This window comes from Scyliorhinus torazame, chromosome 30, assembly GCF_047496885.1.
Source record: "Scyliorhinus torazame isolate Kashiwa2021f chromosome 30, sScyTor2.1, whole genome shotgun sequence".
NCBI classification, from domain to species: Eukaryota; Metazoa; Chordata; class Chondrichthyes; order Carcharhiniformes; family Scyliorhinidae; genus Scyliorhinus; species Scyliorhinus torazame.
The window spans coordinates 24,048,701-24,069,046 of NC_092736.1; the positions used below are offsets into that span (position 1 = coordinate 24,048,701).

Genomic DNA, 20,346 nt, shown 5'->3' on the forward strand with positions numbered 1-20,346 from the left:
GGGGAAAGAGGGGGGAGATCCTACAAAGACTGGTCCTGTCCAGTGGGGACAGGACAATGTACTTAAAAAACCTAAGGATAAGGGGAAAATCCATAATGCGAAACCCTGCTCCCTCCGTTGTACACAAGGATCAGTATTATTATAGAATCCCTACAGTGCAGAAGGAGGCCATTTGGCCTGTCTAGTCTGCACTGACCCTACTAAGGACACCCTCCCCCACCATATCCAGTCAACCCATCTAACCTGTACATCTTTGGACACTTAAGGGGCAATTTAGCATGGCCAATCCACCTAACCTGCACATCTTTGGACTGTGGGAGGAAACCAGAGCACCCGAAGGAAACCCACGCAGACGCGGGGAGAACGTGCAGACTCCACGTGGACTGTCGCCCGAGGGTGGAATCGAACCCGGGCTCCTGGCGCTGTGAGACAGCAGTACTAACCCACTGTGCCACCCTGCCACCCTTTAACCTGGATCTTCTGGCACAGAGGCAGGGATACTACCCACTGCCATGCGACCTCCACTAGAGTGTAATGAGCCTGAATTAGTCAATAATTTAACAGGAGCCAACACTGGCAGTACAGTGATCAAATTTAATCTTGGGGTTTGAGAAACAGAAGTGCAAATCAAATACCAAAGTTTAAATGAGGATGACCTTGGAGGAAAGAGGCAGGAATTGACCACATTAGACTGGACACAATTATTATTAACCGAAAGTATGTCTAATGAATAGGGCAGATCTTCATAAAAGTGTTTGATAGAATCCAAGACCTGTATGTCCCCAAAGAGGGCCAAACGCTCTGGTTGTTGAATGAAGCAACCTTGGTCAACCAGCAAAGTAAGAGAGGGATGTGCAAGAGGCCAGAATCAGAGGCGTGCAGGTATCCCCGGAGGGCTGTGGGATTGGGGGAGGCTGCAGAGCTACGGAGGAGTAAGGCCAGGGAGGGGGTTTGAAAACGAGGCATGAGAGTTTAAAATTCCAGGTGGTGCCAGATTGGGAAGCAATACAAATCGATGAGCACAGAGGCGATGCGTGAATTTGGGTCTGGGCAGGGAGCTCCGAAGGGTGGAAAGTGAATCATATAAACGTGGTGCTGTAGTTGCTTCTCATGCAGCAGAAGGGGTGTGACGGGAAATACATGAGTGGTGTGCAGAAACGACTTCTCCCAGAGGCTTGTGAATCTGTGGAATTCGCTACCCCAGAGCGCGGTAGATGCTGGGACAGTGAGTAAATTTTATTTTTAAAAAAATATATTTATTAAAGTTTTTTAAGACAGTGAGTAAATTTAAGGAGTTAGACGGATTTTTAATTAGTAATGGGGTGAAGGGTTACGCAGAATGGGCAGGACGGTGGAGTTGAGGCCAGGATGAGATCAGCCAAGATCATATTGAACGGTGGAGCGGGCTCGAGAGGCTAAATTGACCACCCCGTGCTCCTAGTTCTTGTGTTCTGAGAAAGAACTGTTCTGTACAATTCCACCTTCCAGTTCTTGGTCTGTAGCCCTGTGGGTAACAGCACCTCAAGCACAAATCTGCGTTCTTGATTAATCAGTGGATATGGGGTTATGGGGAGAAGGTAGTAGGAGAATGGGGATGAGGAACATATCCGCCATGATCGAATGGCAGAACAGACTCAATGGGCTGAATGGCCTGATTCTGCTCCCATATCTTATGGTCTGATGACAGATTGTAGCTATTTGAACAGCACGCACAAAAATACGCCCACATTTTCCTCCTAATCAAAACTGTATGAAAAAAACTGGAGAACTTTAAACCACTCCTATCCAGGCAAGGACAAGGAAAGCCAGCACACTGGCAGTCTCTTGATGAAGAATCTTTTACCGGCGCGAGTTATAATTGATATTGATCCTTGTGTTACTTTGCAAAATATCTCCCGTTAACCAGCGGTCGCAGGTCCTGCTGAAGAAGCGAGCTTCGCAGGTTAGACGAGAGGGAAAGCTGAAGAGGACACACACTTTGCAGGACTGTTTCCGACCTGAGAAAATCCGGGGCCTGGTTTTATTTTGGGTTGAGGGTAAGTTGTAAAGAATTAAAAATATTTGAACAAGAAATTTCTATCAGTATTGCTACAGCGAGACAAACAGATATAACCCTGATTCCAACACTCACAAAACAAATTGTCTGTTTAACAAGGACATGGGGAGTCCACACCGAGTAAAATATGAACGAGGTAAATGGGGCGGAGAATGGCCGTCAACCGGGAATCAGGACCGGCGCCGCTTGGATGTCTCTCGTGCGCGAACTATGTGGCGTGGGTAGGGGGCCATTGACAGAGGCCCTCCCCCTGCAATTCGCCGCGCAAAACTGGCCGTGTTCCCGATGGAGTGATTCTAACCATCTATCGGCCGTCGGGTGGTGGCTGCGGATTCAGTCTGTGGCCGCCCTGGTGAGGGGTGGGGGGATCGATCATCAGGGGGGGGGGCTCATGGACGGCCAGAGCAGCGATCGGGCGTCACGGACCCGCGGGATCTGGGGGGGGGGGGCTACATTTCTTGTGCAGCTCCGCGGTCCAAGTCCGCCATGTCCCACGGGGCGGCCGTTGCAGGCAGCCGCTGTGCGCATGCACGGATTCCCGACTGGAAGTGCGGGTCCCTGTATCCGCAGCCAGAGCTGCGAGGAGACTTCCGGGGCCGTACCAGCCCCCTGCAGGTAAGAGAATCGCTCAGGACTTTCTTAAGGAACGTCCCGAGTGAAACGCCAGCATTTTTACGCTGGAGTGGGGACATAGCCCCATTATTGGAGAATCCAGCCCATGATCCCTGGGAAAGCACTTCAAAACCAATTAACGCAAATCTTTTTCCCTTCTGTGGGCTATGTATGAATCTCTTTACAGTCTCTGTCCTCATAATATTATGATGACTAGGTCCGATTCCCGCTTGGGTCACTGCGGAGTCTGCATGAGAATGTTTCCAACTCTAAGCGTCAGAGACTTTGACAGTTCCAACTTACTTAGCTGAATAGTGTTAGACAGAAAAACCCTTGTCCAACTCCTAGACAACTGAGCCCCTCCAGTTACTCATATTGAACATAGAACATACAGTGCAGAAGGAGGCCATTCGACCCAACGAGTCTGCACCGACACATTTAAGCCCTCACTTCCCCCCTATCCCCGTAACCCAATAGCCCTCCTAACCATTTTGGTCACTAAGGGCAATTTATCGTGGCCAATCCACCTAACCTGCACGTCTTTGGATTGTGGGAGGAAACCGGAGCACCCGGAGGAAACCCACGCAGACACGGGGAGAACGTGCAGACTCCACACAGACCGTGACCCAGCGGGGAATCGAACCTGGGACCCTGGCGCTGTGAAGCCACAGTGCTATCCACTTGTGCTACCGTGCTGCCCACATATTGACGACCTCGACCTCACCCTGACCTGCTGACTAGCTCTCTGACTCCCCAACCACTCTTTCCTGCCCCCCACCCCATCCCAACCTGCCTAGCCCCAGACCCCATCTGACTATCACTGATCCAACTCCCGACCTGTCTCAACTGTTGTACCTGTAAAACCTCAGGTACTTTTGACCAGTGTACTTATTCAAAGGTTTAACCGAGGGTGTCTTTATTTACAAAGGCGACAAACCACAAACAACAAGTTCAAAATTCAACAATATTTATTAACACAATTAACCCTTATATTACCCACATAAACCAAGAGAGTACCCCAGATCCAAGTATATTACCCGCAAAGGTGGCTTGATAGGGCTGTGGCTTTGATCGCTGGAATTCCTGTGGCCCGTCTTCACAAATGGGCTTTCCAATCCTGATCGGAAGGTTTGGGCCCTATGGAACGGAACAATGGGTGATCTTTAAGGACAAAATGTTCCCAGTTCGGTCTTGGGGCATTCCAACAGGCGGGAAAACAGGACTCCTTGGAGGACGATGGGGATAGAGAAGAAGATGAAACAAAAAGAGAGGGAGTATGATGTCAGGTGAGACAGTCAAGCAAGAGCCAGATTCAATCAGTTATATGGGGAAGTGAAGTGGAAAATGAGACTGACAAAGAAAGAATAGGAGATTAAAATGACAGTCAATGTAAAAGAAGATCCACAAATCCTCTAGTGGTTGGACCTTAAGAGTGGGTATTATTAAGGAATAACAAAGGTGATTTGTGCTTAGAGGCAGATCGTTTTTGACTAATCTCGTTTTTTGGATAAAGAACTGGCTTGGGCACAGAAGATCGAGGGTAACATAGAAGGGTGCTTTTCTGAATGAAATGAAATGAAAATCACTTATTGTCACAAGTAGGCTTCAAATGAAGTTACTGTAAAAACACGGGGAGAATGTGCAAACTCCACACGGACAGTGACCCAGAGCCGGGATCGAACCTGGGACCTTGGCGCCGTGAGGCAGCAGTGCTAACCACCGTGCCACCGGTGCTGCCTAATGGAAGGCTGTGACTAGCGGCGTTCCACAGGGACTGGGACCTCCGTTCTGCGACCTTTGTTGGTCGTAGTGTACATAAATGATTTGGAAGAAAATGTAGCTGGTCTGATTAGTAAGTTCGCAGACGACACAAAAATTGGTGGAATTGCGGATAGTGAAGAGGCTTGTCAGAGGATACAGCAGGATATAAACTGAATCATAGAATCATAGAAGTTTACAGCATGGAAACAGGCCCTTCGGCCCAACCAGTCCATGCCGCCCAGTTTTTACCATTAAGCTAGTCCCAGTTGCCCGCACTTGGCCCATAACCCTCTATACCCATCTTACCCATGTAACTATCTAAATGCTTTTTAAAAGACACAATTGTACCCGCCTCTACTACTACATCTGGCAGCCCATTCCAGACACTCACTACCCTCTGAGTGAAGAAATTGCCCCTCTGGGCCCTTCTGAATCTCTCCCCTCTCACCTTAAACCTATGCCCTCTAGTTTTAGACTCCCCTACCTTTGGGAAAAGATGTTGACTATCTACCTTATCTATGCCCCTCATTATTTTATAGATCTCTATAAGATCACCCCTAAGCCTCCTACGCTCCAGGGAAAAAAGTCCCAGTCTATCCAGCCTCTCCTTATAACTCAAACCACCAAGTCCCGGTAACATCCTAGTAAATCTTTTCTGCACTCTTTCTACTTTAATAATATCCTTTCTATAATAGGGTGACCAGAACTGCACACAGTATTCCAAGTGTGGTCGTACCAATGTCTTGTACAACTTCAACAATTCGTCCCAACTCTTGTATTCAATGTCCTGACCAATAAAACCAAGCATGCCGAATGCCTTCTTCACCACCCTGTCCACCTGCGACTCCACCTTCAAGGAGCTATGAACCTGTACTCCTAGATCTCTTTGTTCTATAACTCTCCCCAACGCCATACCATTAACTGAGTAGGTCCTGGCCTGATTCGATCTGCCAAAATGCATCACCTCACATTTATCTAAATTAAACTCCATCTGCCATTCGTCGGCCCACTGGCCTAATTGATCAAGATCCCGTTGCAATCCTAGATAACCTTCTTCACTATCTACTGTGCCACCAATCTTGGTGTCACCTGCAAACTTACTAACCATGCCTCCTAAATTCTCATCCAAATCATTAATATAAATCACAAATAACAGTGGACCCAGCACCGATCCCTGAGGCACATCACTGGTCACAGGCCTCCAGTTTGAAAAACAACCCTCTACAACCACCCTCTGCCTTCTGTCGTCCAGCCAATTTTGAATCCAATTGGCAACCTCACCCTGGATCCCGTGAGCTTTAACCTTCTGCAACAACCTACCATGCGGTACCTTGTCAAAGGCTTTGCTAAAGTCCATGTAGACAACATCTACTGCACTGCCCTCATCTACCTTCTTGGTCACCCCCTCAAAAAACTCAATCAAATTTGTGAGACATGATTTTCCACGCACAAAGCCATGCTGACTGCCCCGAATCAGTCCTTGCCTCTCTAAATGCTTGTAGATCCTGTCTCTCAGAATACCTTCTAGCAACTTACCTACTACAGATGTTAGGCTCACCGGTCTGTAGTTCCCAGGCTTTTCCCTGCTGCCCTTCTTAAACAAGGGCACAACATTCGCCACTCTCCAATCTTCAGGCACCTCACCTGTGGCTGCCGATGATTCAAATATCTCTGTTAGGGGACCCGCAATTTCCTCCCTAGCCTCCCACAACATCCTGGGATACATTTCATCAGGTCCCGGGGATTTATCTACCTTGATGCGCTTTAAGACTTCCAGCACCTCCTCCTCTGTAATATGCACACTTCTCAATACATCACTATTTATTTCCCTTAGTTTCCTAACATCCATGCCTTTCTCCACCGTGAATACCGATGAGAAATATTCATTCAGGATCTCACCCAACTCTTGTGGCTCTGCACATAGATGTCCTTGTTGATCCTTAAGAGGCCCTACTCTGTCCCTAGTTACTCTTTTTCCCTTTATGTATCTGTAGAAGATCTTTGGATTCTCCTTTGCATTATTTGCCAAAGCAATTTCATGTCCCCTTTTTGCCCTCCTGATTTCCCTCTTAACTCTATTTCGACAATCTCTATACTCTTCAAGGGATCCACTTGATCCCAGTTGTTTATGTACGTCATATGCCTCCTTCTTCTTTTTGACCAGAGTCTCAATATCTCGAGTCATCCAGGGTTCCCTACTTCTACCAGCCTTGCCCTTCACTCTAAAGGGAATGTGCTTACCCTGAACCCTGGTTAACACATTTTTAAAAGCCTTCCATTTACCAGCCGTCCCTTTGCCTGCCAACAGTCTCCCCCAATCTACCTCTGCAAGTTCCTGTCTGATACCATCAAAATTGGCCTTGCCCCAATTAAGAATTTTAACTCTTGGGCCAGACCTATCATTCTCCATAGCTATCTTAAAACTAATGGAGTTATGGTCACTTGTCCCAAAGTGATCCCTCACTAACACTTCTGTCACTTGCCCTTCCTTATTTCCCAAGACGAGGTCAAGTTTTGCCCCCTCTCTAGTCGGTCCATCCACATACTGAATGAGAAATTCCTCCTGAATACACTCAACAAATTTCCCTCCATCCAAGCCCCTAATGCTATGGCTGTCCCAGTCAATGTTGGGAAAGTTAAAGTCCCCTACTATTACCACCCTATTTTTCTTGCAGCTATCTGTAATCTCCTTACATATTTGCTCCTCAATTTCCCGCTGACTATTTGGGGGCCTGTAGTACAGTCCTATCAAGGTGATCTCTCCCTTCTTATTTTTCAGTTCCACCCATATAGACTCAGTGGGCGAACCCTCGGATATATCCCCTCTAAGTACTGCCGTGATGTTCTCCCTAATCAAAAACGCCAGTCCCCCTCCTCTCTTACCTCCTGTTCTATCCTTTCTATAGCATCTGTACCCCGGAACATTGAGCTGCCAGTCCTGCCCCTCCCTTAGCCATGTTTCAGTCATAGCTATAATATCCCAGACCCATGTGCCCATCCATGCCCTGAGTTCATCCGCTTTGCCCGTCAGGCCCCTTGCATTGAAATAAATGCAGTTTAATGTAGACTTTCCTTGCTCTCTGCCCTGCTTTCTCTGGTCATGCTTTACACACTATCCCTTCCTGCCTTTTGATTCCGTCCCCACTGACTTCCTACATCAGTTCCCATCCCCCTGCCACATTAGTTTAAACCCTCCCCAACTGCACTAGCAAACACACCCCCGAGAACATTGGTTCCGGTCCCACCCAGATGCAGACCGTCCGATTTGTACAGGTCCCACCTCCCCCAGAACCGGTCCCAATGTCCCAGGAATTTGAAACTCTCCCTCTTGCACCATCTCTCAAGCCACGTATTCATCCTAGCTATCCTGTCATTCCTACTCTGACTATCACGCGGCACTGGTAGCAATCCTGAGATTACTACCTTTGAGGTCCTACTTTTTAGTTTAACTCCTAACTCCCTAAATTCAGCTTGTAGGACCTCATCCCGTTTTTTACCTATATCGTTGGTGCCTATATGCACCACGACAGCTGGCTGTTCACCCTCTCCCTCCAGAATGCCCTGCAGCCGCTCCGAGACATCCTTGACCCTTGCACCAGGGAGGCAACATACCATCCTGGATTCTCGTTTGTGTCCGCAGAAACGCCTGTCTATTCCCCTTACAATTGAAACCCCTATCACTATAGCTCTGCCACTCTTTTTCCCGCCCTTCTGTGCAGCAGAGTCAGCCACGGTGCCATGAACCTGGCTGCTGCCACCTTCCCCTGGTGAGCCATCTCCCCCAACAGTTTCCAAAACGGTAAATCTGTTTTGGAGGGAGATGACCACAGGGGATCCCTGCACTGCCTTCCTACTGTTCCTCTGTCTGTTGGTCACCCATTCCCTATCTGCCTCAGTAATTTTAATCTGCGGTGTGACCAACTCACTGAATGTGCTATCTACAACTTCCTCAGCATCGCGGATGCTCCAAAGTGAATCCATCCGCAGCTCCAGAGCCGTCAAGCGGTCTAACAGGAGCTGCAGTTGGACACACTTCTTGCAGATGAAGGAGTCAGGGACACCAGAAGGGTCCCTGAATTGCCACATCTCACAAGAGGAGCATGACACGGGTCTGAGCTCTCCTGCCATGACTTAAACCTGAAGTTAAATTTGAACTACACTACACAGCTAAGAGAAAGTCAAAGAGAGAAAAGAAAAATCACTTACCAGTCACAAGTCACTTACCTGCTGGCTGTGATGTAATTGCTCCCGAGACTCCCTCACAGGTCTGCTTCTCTGCACCTCCTTAAGATGAGCACCAAATTCCCTTAACTAGTTAATTAATTTACTTAATTAATTGTTTTTTTTTGGGGGGGGGGGGAAACTCAACCCCAAACACCAAACTCCAAAAAAACACAGCCCTCACTCACCTCTTACCCGAACTCAGGTACACTCTGTTTGCTTCCAGCACTCTGTTTCTAAAGGCACTTCAACCACACCTTTTGTATTCTTCCTGATTTACAGTCAGCCAATAGGCCTGCTCCCGAAACTGATCTCCCGAAACTAACAGCTGACCTGCAAGGTAAGGAAGTTTTTAAACAGTACTTACCTCTCCCAGCACCACTTACTCCTCGTGGCCGCTCCCGAAACTGATCTCCTGGAACTAACAACTGACTTGCAAGGTAAGGAAGTTTTTAAACAGTACTTACCTCGCCCAGCACCACTTGCTCCCTGTGGCCGCTCCCAAAACTGATCTCCCGAAACTAACAGCTGACCTGCAAGGTAAGGAAGTTTTTAAACAGTACTTACCTCTCCCAGCACCACTTGCTACCTGTGGCTGCTCCCGAAACTGATCTCCCGAAACTAACAGCTGACCTGCAAGGTAAGGAGGTTTTTAAACAGTACTTACCTCTCCCAGCACCACTTGCTCCCTGTGGCCGCTCCCGCAACTGATCTCCCGAAACTAACAGCTGACCTGCAAGGTAAGGAAGTTTTTAAACAGTACTTACCTCTCCCACCACCACTTGCTCCCTGTGGCCGCTCCCGAAACTGATCTCCCGAAACTAACTGGTTGGAGTCTTGGGCGGAGAAATGGCAGATGGAGTTGAATCCGGACAAGTGTGAGGTTATGCACTTTGGAAGGTCCAATGCATGTCAGAATTACACAATAAATGGTAGAACTCTTGCGAGTATTGACAGGCAGAGAGATCTGGGAGTGCATGTCCACCGATCACTGAAAGTGGCAACGCATATGGATAAGGTGGTCAAGAAGCATGCTGGCCTTTGGGGCATTGACTATAAAAATTGGCAAGTGTCATGTGAGAATACGTTTAAGAAATGGGGGTTTATAAAATTGCTTTAGTGGATGTACCTTTAAGAAATGGGTGTTTATCAGTGATGTCAGAGTGTGGGTGGAGCTGGGCTGTCTGTGTGCTTTTACTTTCACTTTGGGCTTGCAGCTACAGGGTGTGTTTTAGTTTTGTTTTAGATTTGGAGAAGCTGCAATCACAGCAGGATGTGTATCAATCTCTGCAAGCTAAAGAATGTTAATTTGGTGATTTCAAAGTGGTTACTGTTCTCAGTAGTGAAGTTAAACCTGATGTCTTTCTGTAAAAAGGGTTCTTTTTGTCTTATGGATGTTGCAAGGAAAAATTAAGAGTTACTTAGAGAGTACTGTATTCTTTGGTGGATTTATTGGTGTTGATAGTTGTTAAGATGTTTACTGTGCGTTTATAAAGTGTCAACTGGTTTCATAAATAAACAGTGTTTTAATTTAAAAGTACTGTTGATGTCTGTTGCATCACACCTGTAGAGTGGGCCGTGTGCTCCCCATACCACAATCTATTAAAAGTTGTGGGTCAGGTGAACTCCATGATACACTTTGGGGTTCTCTAAACCCTGGCCCATAATACAAGTCATGTTGCAGCTGTACAGGAGCTTAGTTAGGCCTCATTTGGAATATTGTGTACAATTCTGGTCGCCAGAAGGATGTGGATGCTTTAGAGAGGGTACAGAAGCGGCTTACTCGGATGTTGCCTGGTATGGAGGACGTTAGCTATGAAGAGGGGTTAGGTAAACTCGGTCTGTTCTCACTGGAACGACGGAGGTTGAGAGGAAACCTGATAGAGGTCTACAAACCTATGAGTGGCATGGACAGAGTGGATAGTCAGATGCTCTTTTCTAGGGTAGGAGTGATGTGGAGATGCTGGCGTTGGACTGGGGTGAGCACAGTAAGAAGTCTTACAACACCAGGTTAAAGTCCAACAGGTTTGTTTTGAATCACTAACGTTCGGAGCACTGCTCGTTCCTCAGGTGAATGGGTAGGAATGGGTATGGGTAGGGGAGTCAAGTACTAGGGGACATAGGTTTAAAGTGCATGGGGAAAAGTTTAGAGCAGATGTGCGAGGCAAGTGTTTTTACACAGAAGGTGGTGAATATATGGAACGGGCTGTCTGGGGAGGTGGTGGGAACAGGTACGATAGCGGCATCTAAGGGGCATCTAGACAAATATATGAATAGGTTGGGAATGGAAGGATATGGACTCTGTAAGTTTTAGTTTAACCAATTACCATGGTTGGTGCAGGCTTGGAGGGCCGAAGGGTCTGTTCCTGTGCTGTATTGTTCTTTGTTCTTTAATGAAATAACTTGCAACAGGACATAGATGGGCTAGCAGAATAGGCAGACTAGTGGCAGGTGGGATTTAACATAGAGATGTGCGAGGTGGTACATTTTGACAGATGTGGTAGAGAGAAGCAATATAACTGAGAGTTTCTGCAGAGTGTGCAAGAAGGAGACGCCTGGGGTGCACGTGTGCACCGATCTTTGAAGATGGCAGGACATATTGGGAGCGCGGTTAGCAAAGCGTATGGGATCTTGCTCTTCATAAGTAGAGACACTGAGAGCAAACACAGGGAGGCAATGCTGAACCTTTACGATTTATTTAGGCCACAACTGGTCCAACTTTGGTCACCACATTTTAGGAAGGATGTGAGGGTCCCTGAGGGGGTGCGGGGGAGATTTACCAGAATGGTTCCAGGGACGAGGGACTTTAGCAACAAGGTTAAGTTATGGGGAAGCTGGGGCAGTTCCCATTGGAGTAAAGGATGCTGAGTTGATCGCGTTATCAAAGAAAATGAAAGATTTCGATACGACAGATGGAGGAACGCTGTTCCCATTGGCTGACCCTGCAAAGACCAAGGGGCACGCGGACTTAATCTTTTGGGTAAGAGATGTAGCAGGGAAATTTAAGGAAAGGCGTTTTTATGCGAGTCTTTGTCTTAATGACCGGGAACTCTCTGCCCATGAGGATACTGGAAGCGGGGATTATCAATAATTCAAAAGGAAATTGGATGGGCACATGAGACAAATAAACCTACAAAACTGCTGGGATAGAACGGGGGAATGGCCTGACTGGCGTGTTCTACAGAGGGCCAGCATAGATTTTGATGGAGCAAACGGCCTCCTCCTGTGCCATAATGGCATTATATCAGACTGCCTGTTTTCAGTATATGTAATTGTAATAAATTAGATTTTGGCCATCGATTATGTTGGCCGCATTAGTTGTCCACAAACGAGCAACCACCTTTCCTGGTGCATTTCATTCCCTTATTTAATCAGCTTCATTATTTTGGTATTTCTCAGATGTCCACCATGGAGGAACCTGTTCTAATCAAACCCTTGCTGAATGAAGCGCAGGTTGTTGAGTTGGTCGAGCGTTTGTACGGTCTGAGGGTCTCCAGTGTCCAATCAATGCCCAGTTACGTTGATCAGAACTTCCACGTCCTGGCGTCTGAGAGCCAGGAGACTGGAGATCACAGTAAGAGCTATGTCCTCAAAGTGATGAACAGCGTCGATAGCCAAGATACTGATTTGATTGAAGCACAAACACGAGCCATGATGTTTTTGAACGAGAAAGGGTTTCCTTCACCCATTCCTATCCCAACCACTGATGGCAAGATTATGTCATTGGAAAGTATTGGTAAGTATCAGTTCTTGGTTACTGGGGTCAGGTAAAAGTCACATTGAAAAATGTCAAACGTTGAATTTCCTTCATCGAAATCACTAGATGAGAAAAGACTGAGACCCATTTAGTTCACCTTGGTGGACACACAATACAATAAATGATGGGCTAGCTGACTATTTTTATTGTTCATCTACAACATCTGGTGAGGAAGTCGCCAATGATGACAAGCTTTGGGTGCCACATTTATCAACGTATTCCAATTACACCGGGGAAGAGGGGGAGGGGGAAGGATGGATGGGATTTACAAGCGGTGGAGGGAGGGGTTTGGAGCGGGCCAGGTATATGTTCATGGATGGGAAATTTGCTGGGATCGATGAACTGCGGGAGAGGTTCAAGTTGCCGAGTAGACGGAGTTTAGGTACTGGCAGGTGCGGGGCTTTGCGCAAAAGGAGCTACCTACCTTCCCCCAACTACCGGAGTACACGCTGCTGGAGAAAATGCTGCTCCCAGATGAGGTGGGAGAGGACAGGATCGGGGCATATACAGGTATTTGGAATAAGATCGGGGACATATACAAGTGATTGGGACAAGATCGGGGACATACACAGGTGATTGGGACAAGATCGGGGACATATACAGGTGATTGGGACAAGATTGGGGACATATACAGGTGATTGGGACAAGATCGGGCACATATACAAGTGATTGGGACAAGATCGGGGACATATACAGGTGATTGGGACAAGATCGGGGACATATACAGGCGATTGGGACAAGATCGGGGACATATACAGGTGATTGGGACAAGATCGGGGACATATACAGGTGATTGGAACAAGATCGGGGACATATACAGGTGATTGGGACAAGAACGGGGACATATACAGGTGATTTGGACAAGATTGGGACATATACACGTGATTGGGACAAGATCAGGGACATATACAGGTGATTGGGACAAGATCGGGGACATATACAAGTGATTGGGACAAGATCGGGGCATATACAGGTGACTGGGACAAGATCGGGGAAATATACAGGTGATTGGGACAAGATCGGGGACATATACAAGTGATTGGGACATGATCGGGGACATACACAGGTGATTGGGACACGATCGGGGACATATACAGGTGATTGGGACAAGATTGGGGACATATACCGGTGATTGGGACAAGATCGGGGCCATATACAGGTGATTGGGACAAGATCGGGGACATATACAGGTGACTGGGACAAGATCGGGGACATATACAGGTGATTTGGACAAGATCAGGGACATACACGTGATTGGGACAAGATCGGGGACATATACAGGTGATTGGGACAAGATCAGGGACATACAGGTGTTTGGGACAAGATCGGGGCATATACAGGTGACTGGGACAAGATCGGGGCATATACAGGTGATTGGGACAAGATCGGGGACATATACAGGTGATTGGGACAAGATCGGGGACATATACAGGCGATTGGGACAAGATCGGGGACATATACAGGTGATTGGGACAAGATCGGGGACATATACAGGTGATTGGAACAAGATCGGGGACATATACAGGTGATTGGGACAAGAACGGGGACATATACAGGTGATTTGGACAAGATTGGGACATATACACGTGATTGGGACAAGATCAGTGACATATACAGGTGATTGGGACAAGATCGGGGACATATACAAGTGATTGGGACAAGATCGGGGCATATACAGGTGACTGGGACAAGATCGGGGAAATATACAGGTGATTGGGACAAGATCGGGGACATATACAAGTGATTGGGACATGATCGGGGACATACACAGCTGATTGGGACACGATCGGGGACATATACCGGTGATTGGGACAAGATTGGGGACATATACCGGTGATTGGGACAAGATCGGGGCCATATACAGGTGATTGGGACAAGATCGGGGACATATACAGGTGACTGGGACAAGATCGGGGACATGTACAGGTGATTTGGACAAGATCAGGGACATACAGGTGATTGGGACAAGATCGGGGACATATACAGGTGATTGGGACAAGATCGGGGACATATACAGGTGATTGGGACAAGATCAGGGACATACAGGTGTTTGGGACAAGATCGGGGCATATACAGGTGACTGGGACAAGATCGGGGCATATACAGGTGATTGGGACAAGATCGGGGACATATACAGGTGATTGGGACAAGATCGGGGACATATACAGGTGATTGGGACAAGATCGGGGACATATACAGGTGATTGGGACAAAATCGGGGACATATACAAGTGATTGGGACAAGATCGGGGACATATACAAGTGATTGGGACAAGATCGGGGACATATACAAGTGATTGGGAGTGCAGGGCAAGGCATTAGTGAGAGGATCAAGCAGAAGTGGGAGGAAGAGTTGGGGAGGGAGATAGGATGGGGATTCTGGTGAGAGGAACTCAACCTTTTCCTGTGCCAGAATGAATTTGATTCAGTTTAAAGCGGTGCACAGGGTCCACGTGACTCGGGCTCGGATGAGTGGGTTCTTTCCCAGGGTATCAGATGGATGCGGGAAGTGTGGCCGGGGGCCGGAATGATGTACACAGGTTTTGGAGATGCGGGAGGTTGGAGAGCTACTGGGAGGTGGTGTTTGGGACCCGGTCGAGGATAACGGGGGCCGAGGTGAAGCCAGACCCCGTGGTGGCGGTCTTTGGGGTTTCGGAGGTGCCGGTGCTGCTGAGGGGTGGAAGGGGCTGATGTCGTGGCCTTTGCCTCTCTGATTGCCCGATGACGGACTCTTTTGGATTGGAGGTCAGATACGCCACTGGGAATTGGTTGGGAATCTGTATGAGATTCGCTGGTTGGAGAAGATTAAATTTGCCTTAAGGGGGTCAGAAGAGGGCTTTGAGATACAACGGGGCATGTTCATGACAATGTTTGTGGAGTTGTTCATCATGGGGTGGGGAGGGGGAGGGATTAAAAGGTGAAAAATGTACAAACTTAACTTTGTTTGTTGGGATGTTGTTTTGTTGCTCTTGTTTACGTTTGGAATAGATCATAGCATTTACAGTGCAGAAGGAGGCCATTCGGCCCATCGAGTCTGCACCGGCTCTTGGGAAGAGCACCCTACCCAAGGTCAACACCTCCACCCTATCCCCCTAACCCAGTAACCCCACCCAACCCAACACTAAGGGCAATTTTGGACACTAAGGGCAATTTATCATGGCCAATCCACCTAACCTGCACATCTTTGGACTGTGGGAGGAAACCGGAGCACCCGGAGGAAACCCACGCACACACGGGGAGGATGTGCAGACTCCGCACAGACAGTGACCCCAGCCGGAATCGAACCTGGGACCCTGGAGCTGTGAAGCAATTGTGCTATCCACAATGCGACCGTGCTGCCCTATTCTACCAGTTGCCGTGGTGAGATTCGAACCCATGCCCCCAGAGCAGCATCCTGGGCCTTTGGATTACTGGTCCAGTGACAATCCTAGTGTGCCACCATCACCCCCAAATACAATACCTTTCAAAAGAATATATATCAATGTACTCCAAGAGAACCTATCTTAGTTGCATCTGCTTCTACATTCTCCCTTGAGAGCTTGTTCCATGGATTGACCATTCATAGTCATTACAGCAGAAAAAGCCCATTCAGCCCATCGGGCTCATGTCAACGCCACACGGACGGTGACCCAGAGCCGGGATCGAACCTGGGATCTCGGCGCCGTGAGACTGCAGTGCTACCCACTGCTCCACCGTGCTGCCCCTTGTAAACCCATTTTAAGCCTATCTAATCACATTCTGATATTCTGCAATCCCCATTAACACCCACCCTCTCACTGGAATCTTGTTTTCTCAGATTAGCCATAGTTATTATTTATTAGCGGCGAACACAATCTCTGCCACTGCCGACCACAAGCCCCTTCATTGGTCAATATACACCTTGGGGGCGGGGTTCTCTGCACCCGCCGCGTGGGAATTCCCATTGAAGCCACCCCATGCCACCAGGCACTATGAGAAGCACAACCTCTCGACCTCCAACCAGAAGATCCAGTTTGGATCCGCATCCAAGTTCGCAATGGGCGAGTGGTTGAATAGAGACCACTTCCACGGTCCTGCCTCACCCAAACTGGACATGGTACAAAGCATAAGTGCCCCGGCTACCACACAGAAGCAGCCTTCCACCCCATGGGAGCAGTCATCTATCCATTTGGACAAACCACTGATATTGCATTCAACAACTCATCCATGACTGGTGAGCCTGAGTCATTGTATCGAGTCTCCCGCTGCCCAGCAGAATGTAAGAGACCACTCGCAGGATTCAAAACCCCCAACTTGCCCCACAGGAGAAGACGGTAGACGTGAAACCGCCACAGCGACTGCTCTTGTACAGTAGCACAGTGGGTAGCACTGTTGCTTCACAGCGCCAGGGTCCTAGGTTCGGTTCCCGCTTCGGTTTGAGCTGAGTCAGCACGTTCTCCCCGTGTCTGCGTGGGTTTCCTCCGGGTGCTCTGGTTCCTCCCACAAGTCCCGAAAGACGGGTTTGTTAGATGAATTGGACATTCTGAATTCTCCCTCTGTGTACCCGAACAGGCGCCGGAATGTGGCGACTAGGGGCTTTTCACAATAACTTCAATACAGTGTTAATGTATGCCTACTTGTGACAATAAAGATTATTATTATTTTATTATTATATTAAAACAAAATGGAGGAAAGAATTAATCTGAAGGAAAGGAACAGATGAAGGATGGAAACTAATCAGAGTTTGTACTTTACAATATAGATTTGGGGGAGGGGTGATGATGTATAAGGTTTAATTCTAACTGTGTAATATGCAAATCAGAAACTGTGCACATCATCACAGGAAGTGATGCAACATCACATGGTTTGCTCTCTCATGTAGTCTCGGGTAAGATACAACCAACACAATATGTGGTGTCATGGTGGTTGTGGTGATGTGCATCACTGTAAATACATGTAAGCTAGCCAGACACTAGAGGGAGCACCAGAAACATCACACACACACACTCAACCAATAGATAAGTTAGATAGGAGGCGACCAATGGACAGTCACGATACACAAGGAGGTACCACGACCACAGGGGGGCATTACACCAACCCATATATAAAGGACACCACACACATGTTCAGCCCTTTGGCCAGTGGAGACAGTCAGTAAGGACAGGCACAGGGTTGATTCAATATCACACCCACCACGTGGAAAACAGCAGCTGGTTGGTCAGTCTGGGTAGCTATAATAGGATTAGCAGTAGTGTCGAACTCAAGTTATAAAAGTGTACATAGTGTAAATAAATGTGTTGAAGTTATCTACACGTCTGAACCTTCCTTTGACAAATGCAACACAAGGAAGCCGCTTATGTTACAAAGGCAACATAACAAAACATGGTACCAGTAGTGAACTGTTTAAATCCAGATAGCCATACCTTAGCGTACAGTGACAACCAGCAATACCCAGGCAAGATGTTCGAGCTCCCAGTTCCGCAGCAGCTCGAGTGCCACAGCAATCTCCGCGAAAACTGGCAGGTATTCCGGCAAACGTTTGAACTCTCCCTGGTGGCAGCTGAACTTAAAGACCTGGCCGATGATGAAAAATCAGAGCTTCTCCTCACCATAGACGGTGCAAGAGCAGAATAAATCTTTTAAAAATTCAAGTTCTCCAAGGGGCAAAACAGGTGCGACTTCCAGGCAGTCCTGGACAAATTCGACAAATACTGTGAGGAAAACACACTCCAATCGGCAAGAAAAGGTAAGAGAAGCGCCAGTAATAAGAACATAAGAACTAGGAGCAGGAGTAGGCCATCTGGCCCCTCGAGCCTGCTCCACCATTCAATGAGATCATGGCTGATCTTTTGTGGACTCAGCTCCACTTTCCGTCCCGAACACCATAACCCTTAATCCCTTTATTGTTCAAAAAACTATCTATCTTTATCTTAAAAACATTTAATGAAGGAGCCTCTACTGCTTCACTGGGCAAGGAATTCCATAGATTCACAACCCTTTGGGTGAAGAAGTTCCTCCTAAACTCAGTCCTAAATCTACTTCCCCTTATTTTGAGGCTATGCCCCCTAGTTCTGCTTTCACCCGCCAGTGCAAACAACTTGCCCGCATCTATCCTGTCTATTCTCTTCATAATCTTATATGTTTCTATAAGATCCCCCCTCATCCTTCTAAATTCCAACGAGTACAGTCCCAGTCTACTCAACCTCTCCTCGTAATCCAGCCCCTTCAGCTCTGGGATTAACCTAGTGAATCTCCTCTGCACACCCTCCAGTGCCAGTACGTCCTTTCTCAAGTAAGGAGACCAAAACTGAACACAATACTCCAGGTGTGGCCTCACTAACACCTTATATAATTGCAGCGTAACCTCCCTAGTCTTAAACTCCATCCCTCTAGCAATGAAGGACAAAATTCCATTTACCTTCTTAATCACATGTTGCACCTGTAAACCAACTTTTTGCGACTCATGCACTAGCACACCCAGGTCTCTCTGCACAGCAGCATGATTTAATATTTTATCATTTAAATAATCCCTTTTGCTGTTATTCCTACCAAAATGGATAACCTCACATTTGTCAACACTGTATTCTATCTGCCAGACCCTAGCCCATTCACTTAGCCTATCCAAATCCCTCTGCAGACTTCCAGTATCCTCTGCACTTTTTGCTTTACCACTTATCTGAGTGTCGTCTGCAAACTTGGACACATTGCCCTTGGTCCCCAACTCCAAATCATCTATGTAAATTGTGAACAGTTGTGGGCCCAACACTGATCCCTGAGGGACACCACTAGCTACTGATTGCCAACCAGAGAAACATCCACTAATCCCCACTCTTTGCTTTCTATTAATTAACCAATCCTCTATCCATGCTACTACTTTCCCCTTAATGCCATGCATCTTTATCTTATGCAGCAACCTTTTGTGTGGCACCTTGTCAAAGGCTTTCTGGAAATCCAGATATACCACATCCATTGGCTCCCCGTTATCTACCGCACTGCTAATGTCCTCAAAAAATTCCACTAAATTAGTTAGGCATGACCTGCCCTTTATGAACCCATGCTGCGTCTGCCCAATGGGACAATTTCCATCCAGATGCCTCGCTATTTCTTCCTTGATGATAGATTCCAGCATCTTCCCTACTACCGAAGTTAAGCTCACTGGCCTATAATTACCCGCTTTCTGCCTACCTCTTTTTTTAAACAGTGGTGTCACGTTTGCTAATTTCCAATCCGCCGGGACCACCCCAGAGTCTAGTGAATTTTGGTAAATTATCACTAGTGCATTTGCAATTTCCCTAGCCATCTCTTTTAGCACTCTGGGATGCATTCCATCAGGTCCAGGAGACTTGTCTACCTTTAGCCCCATTAGCTTGCCCATCACTCCCTCCTTGGTGATAACAATCCTCTCAAGGTCCTCACCTGTCATAGCCTCTTTTCCATCAGTCACTGGCATGTTATTTGTGTCTTCCACTGTGAAGACCGACCCAAAAAAGTAGAAGACATGAGTAATATCCCAACAATTCCGGAAAGTCAGGGGACAGAGTTGAATATGGTAGCCATCACAAAGGAGAAAGTGCTAGAGAAACTAAGAGGTCTAAAAATTGACAAATCTCCGGGCCCAGATGGGCTACATCCTAGAGTTCTAAAGGAGATAGCTGAAGAAATAGTGGAGGCGTTGGTGATGATGTTTCAACAGTCACTGGAGTCAGGGAAAGTACCAGAGGATTGGAAAATCGCTGTTGTAACCCCCCTGTTCAAGAAGGGAACAAGGAAAAAGATGGAAAATTATAGGCCAATTAGCCTAACCTCGGTTGTTGGCAAGATTCTAGAATCCATTGTTAAGGATGAGATTTCTAAATTCTTGGAAGTGCAGGGTCGGATTAGGACAAGTAAGCATGGATTTAGTAAGGGGAGGTTGTGCCTGACAAACCTGTTTGAGTTCTTTGAAGAGATAACAAATAGGTTAGACCAAGGAGAGCCAATGG

The 20,346-nt window shown here is 47.4% G+C and overlaps 1 protein-coding gene across 9 annotated transcripts in view; it reads left to right on the forward strand.

Annotated features, from left to right (window-relative positions):
* LOC140404444 (hydroxylysine kinase-like) overlaps positions 1-20,346 on the forward strand; it is a 42,343-nt gene that overhangs the window by 309 nt on the left and 21,688 nt on the right. For 2 of the 9 annotated variants that reach the window (XM_072492993.1, XM_072492989.1), the window contains 3 exons: positions 1,102-1,225; positions 1,907-2,036; positions 12,050-12,386. In XM_072492993.1, the coding sequence (XP_072349094.1) occupies positions 12,050-12,386 (337 nt within the window). In that variant the 5' untranslated portion in view covers positions 1,102-1,225; positions 1,907-2,036. Of the gene's footprint in view, position 1; positions 1,226-1,906; positions 2,037-8,932; positions 8,991-9,247; positions 9,291-9,355; positions 9,391-12,049; positions 12,387-20,346 lie in introns of those variants that run through there. The other 7 variants (XM_072492994.1, XM_072492990.1, XM_072492991.1 and 4 more) reach the window with 6 other exon arrangements.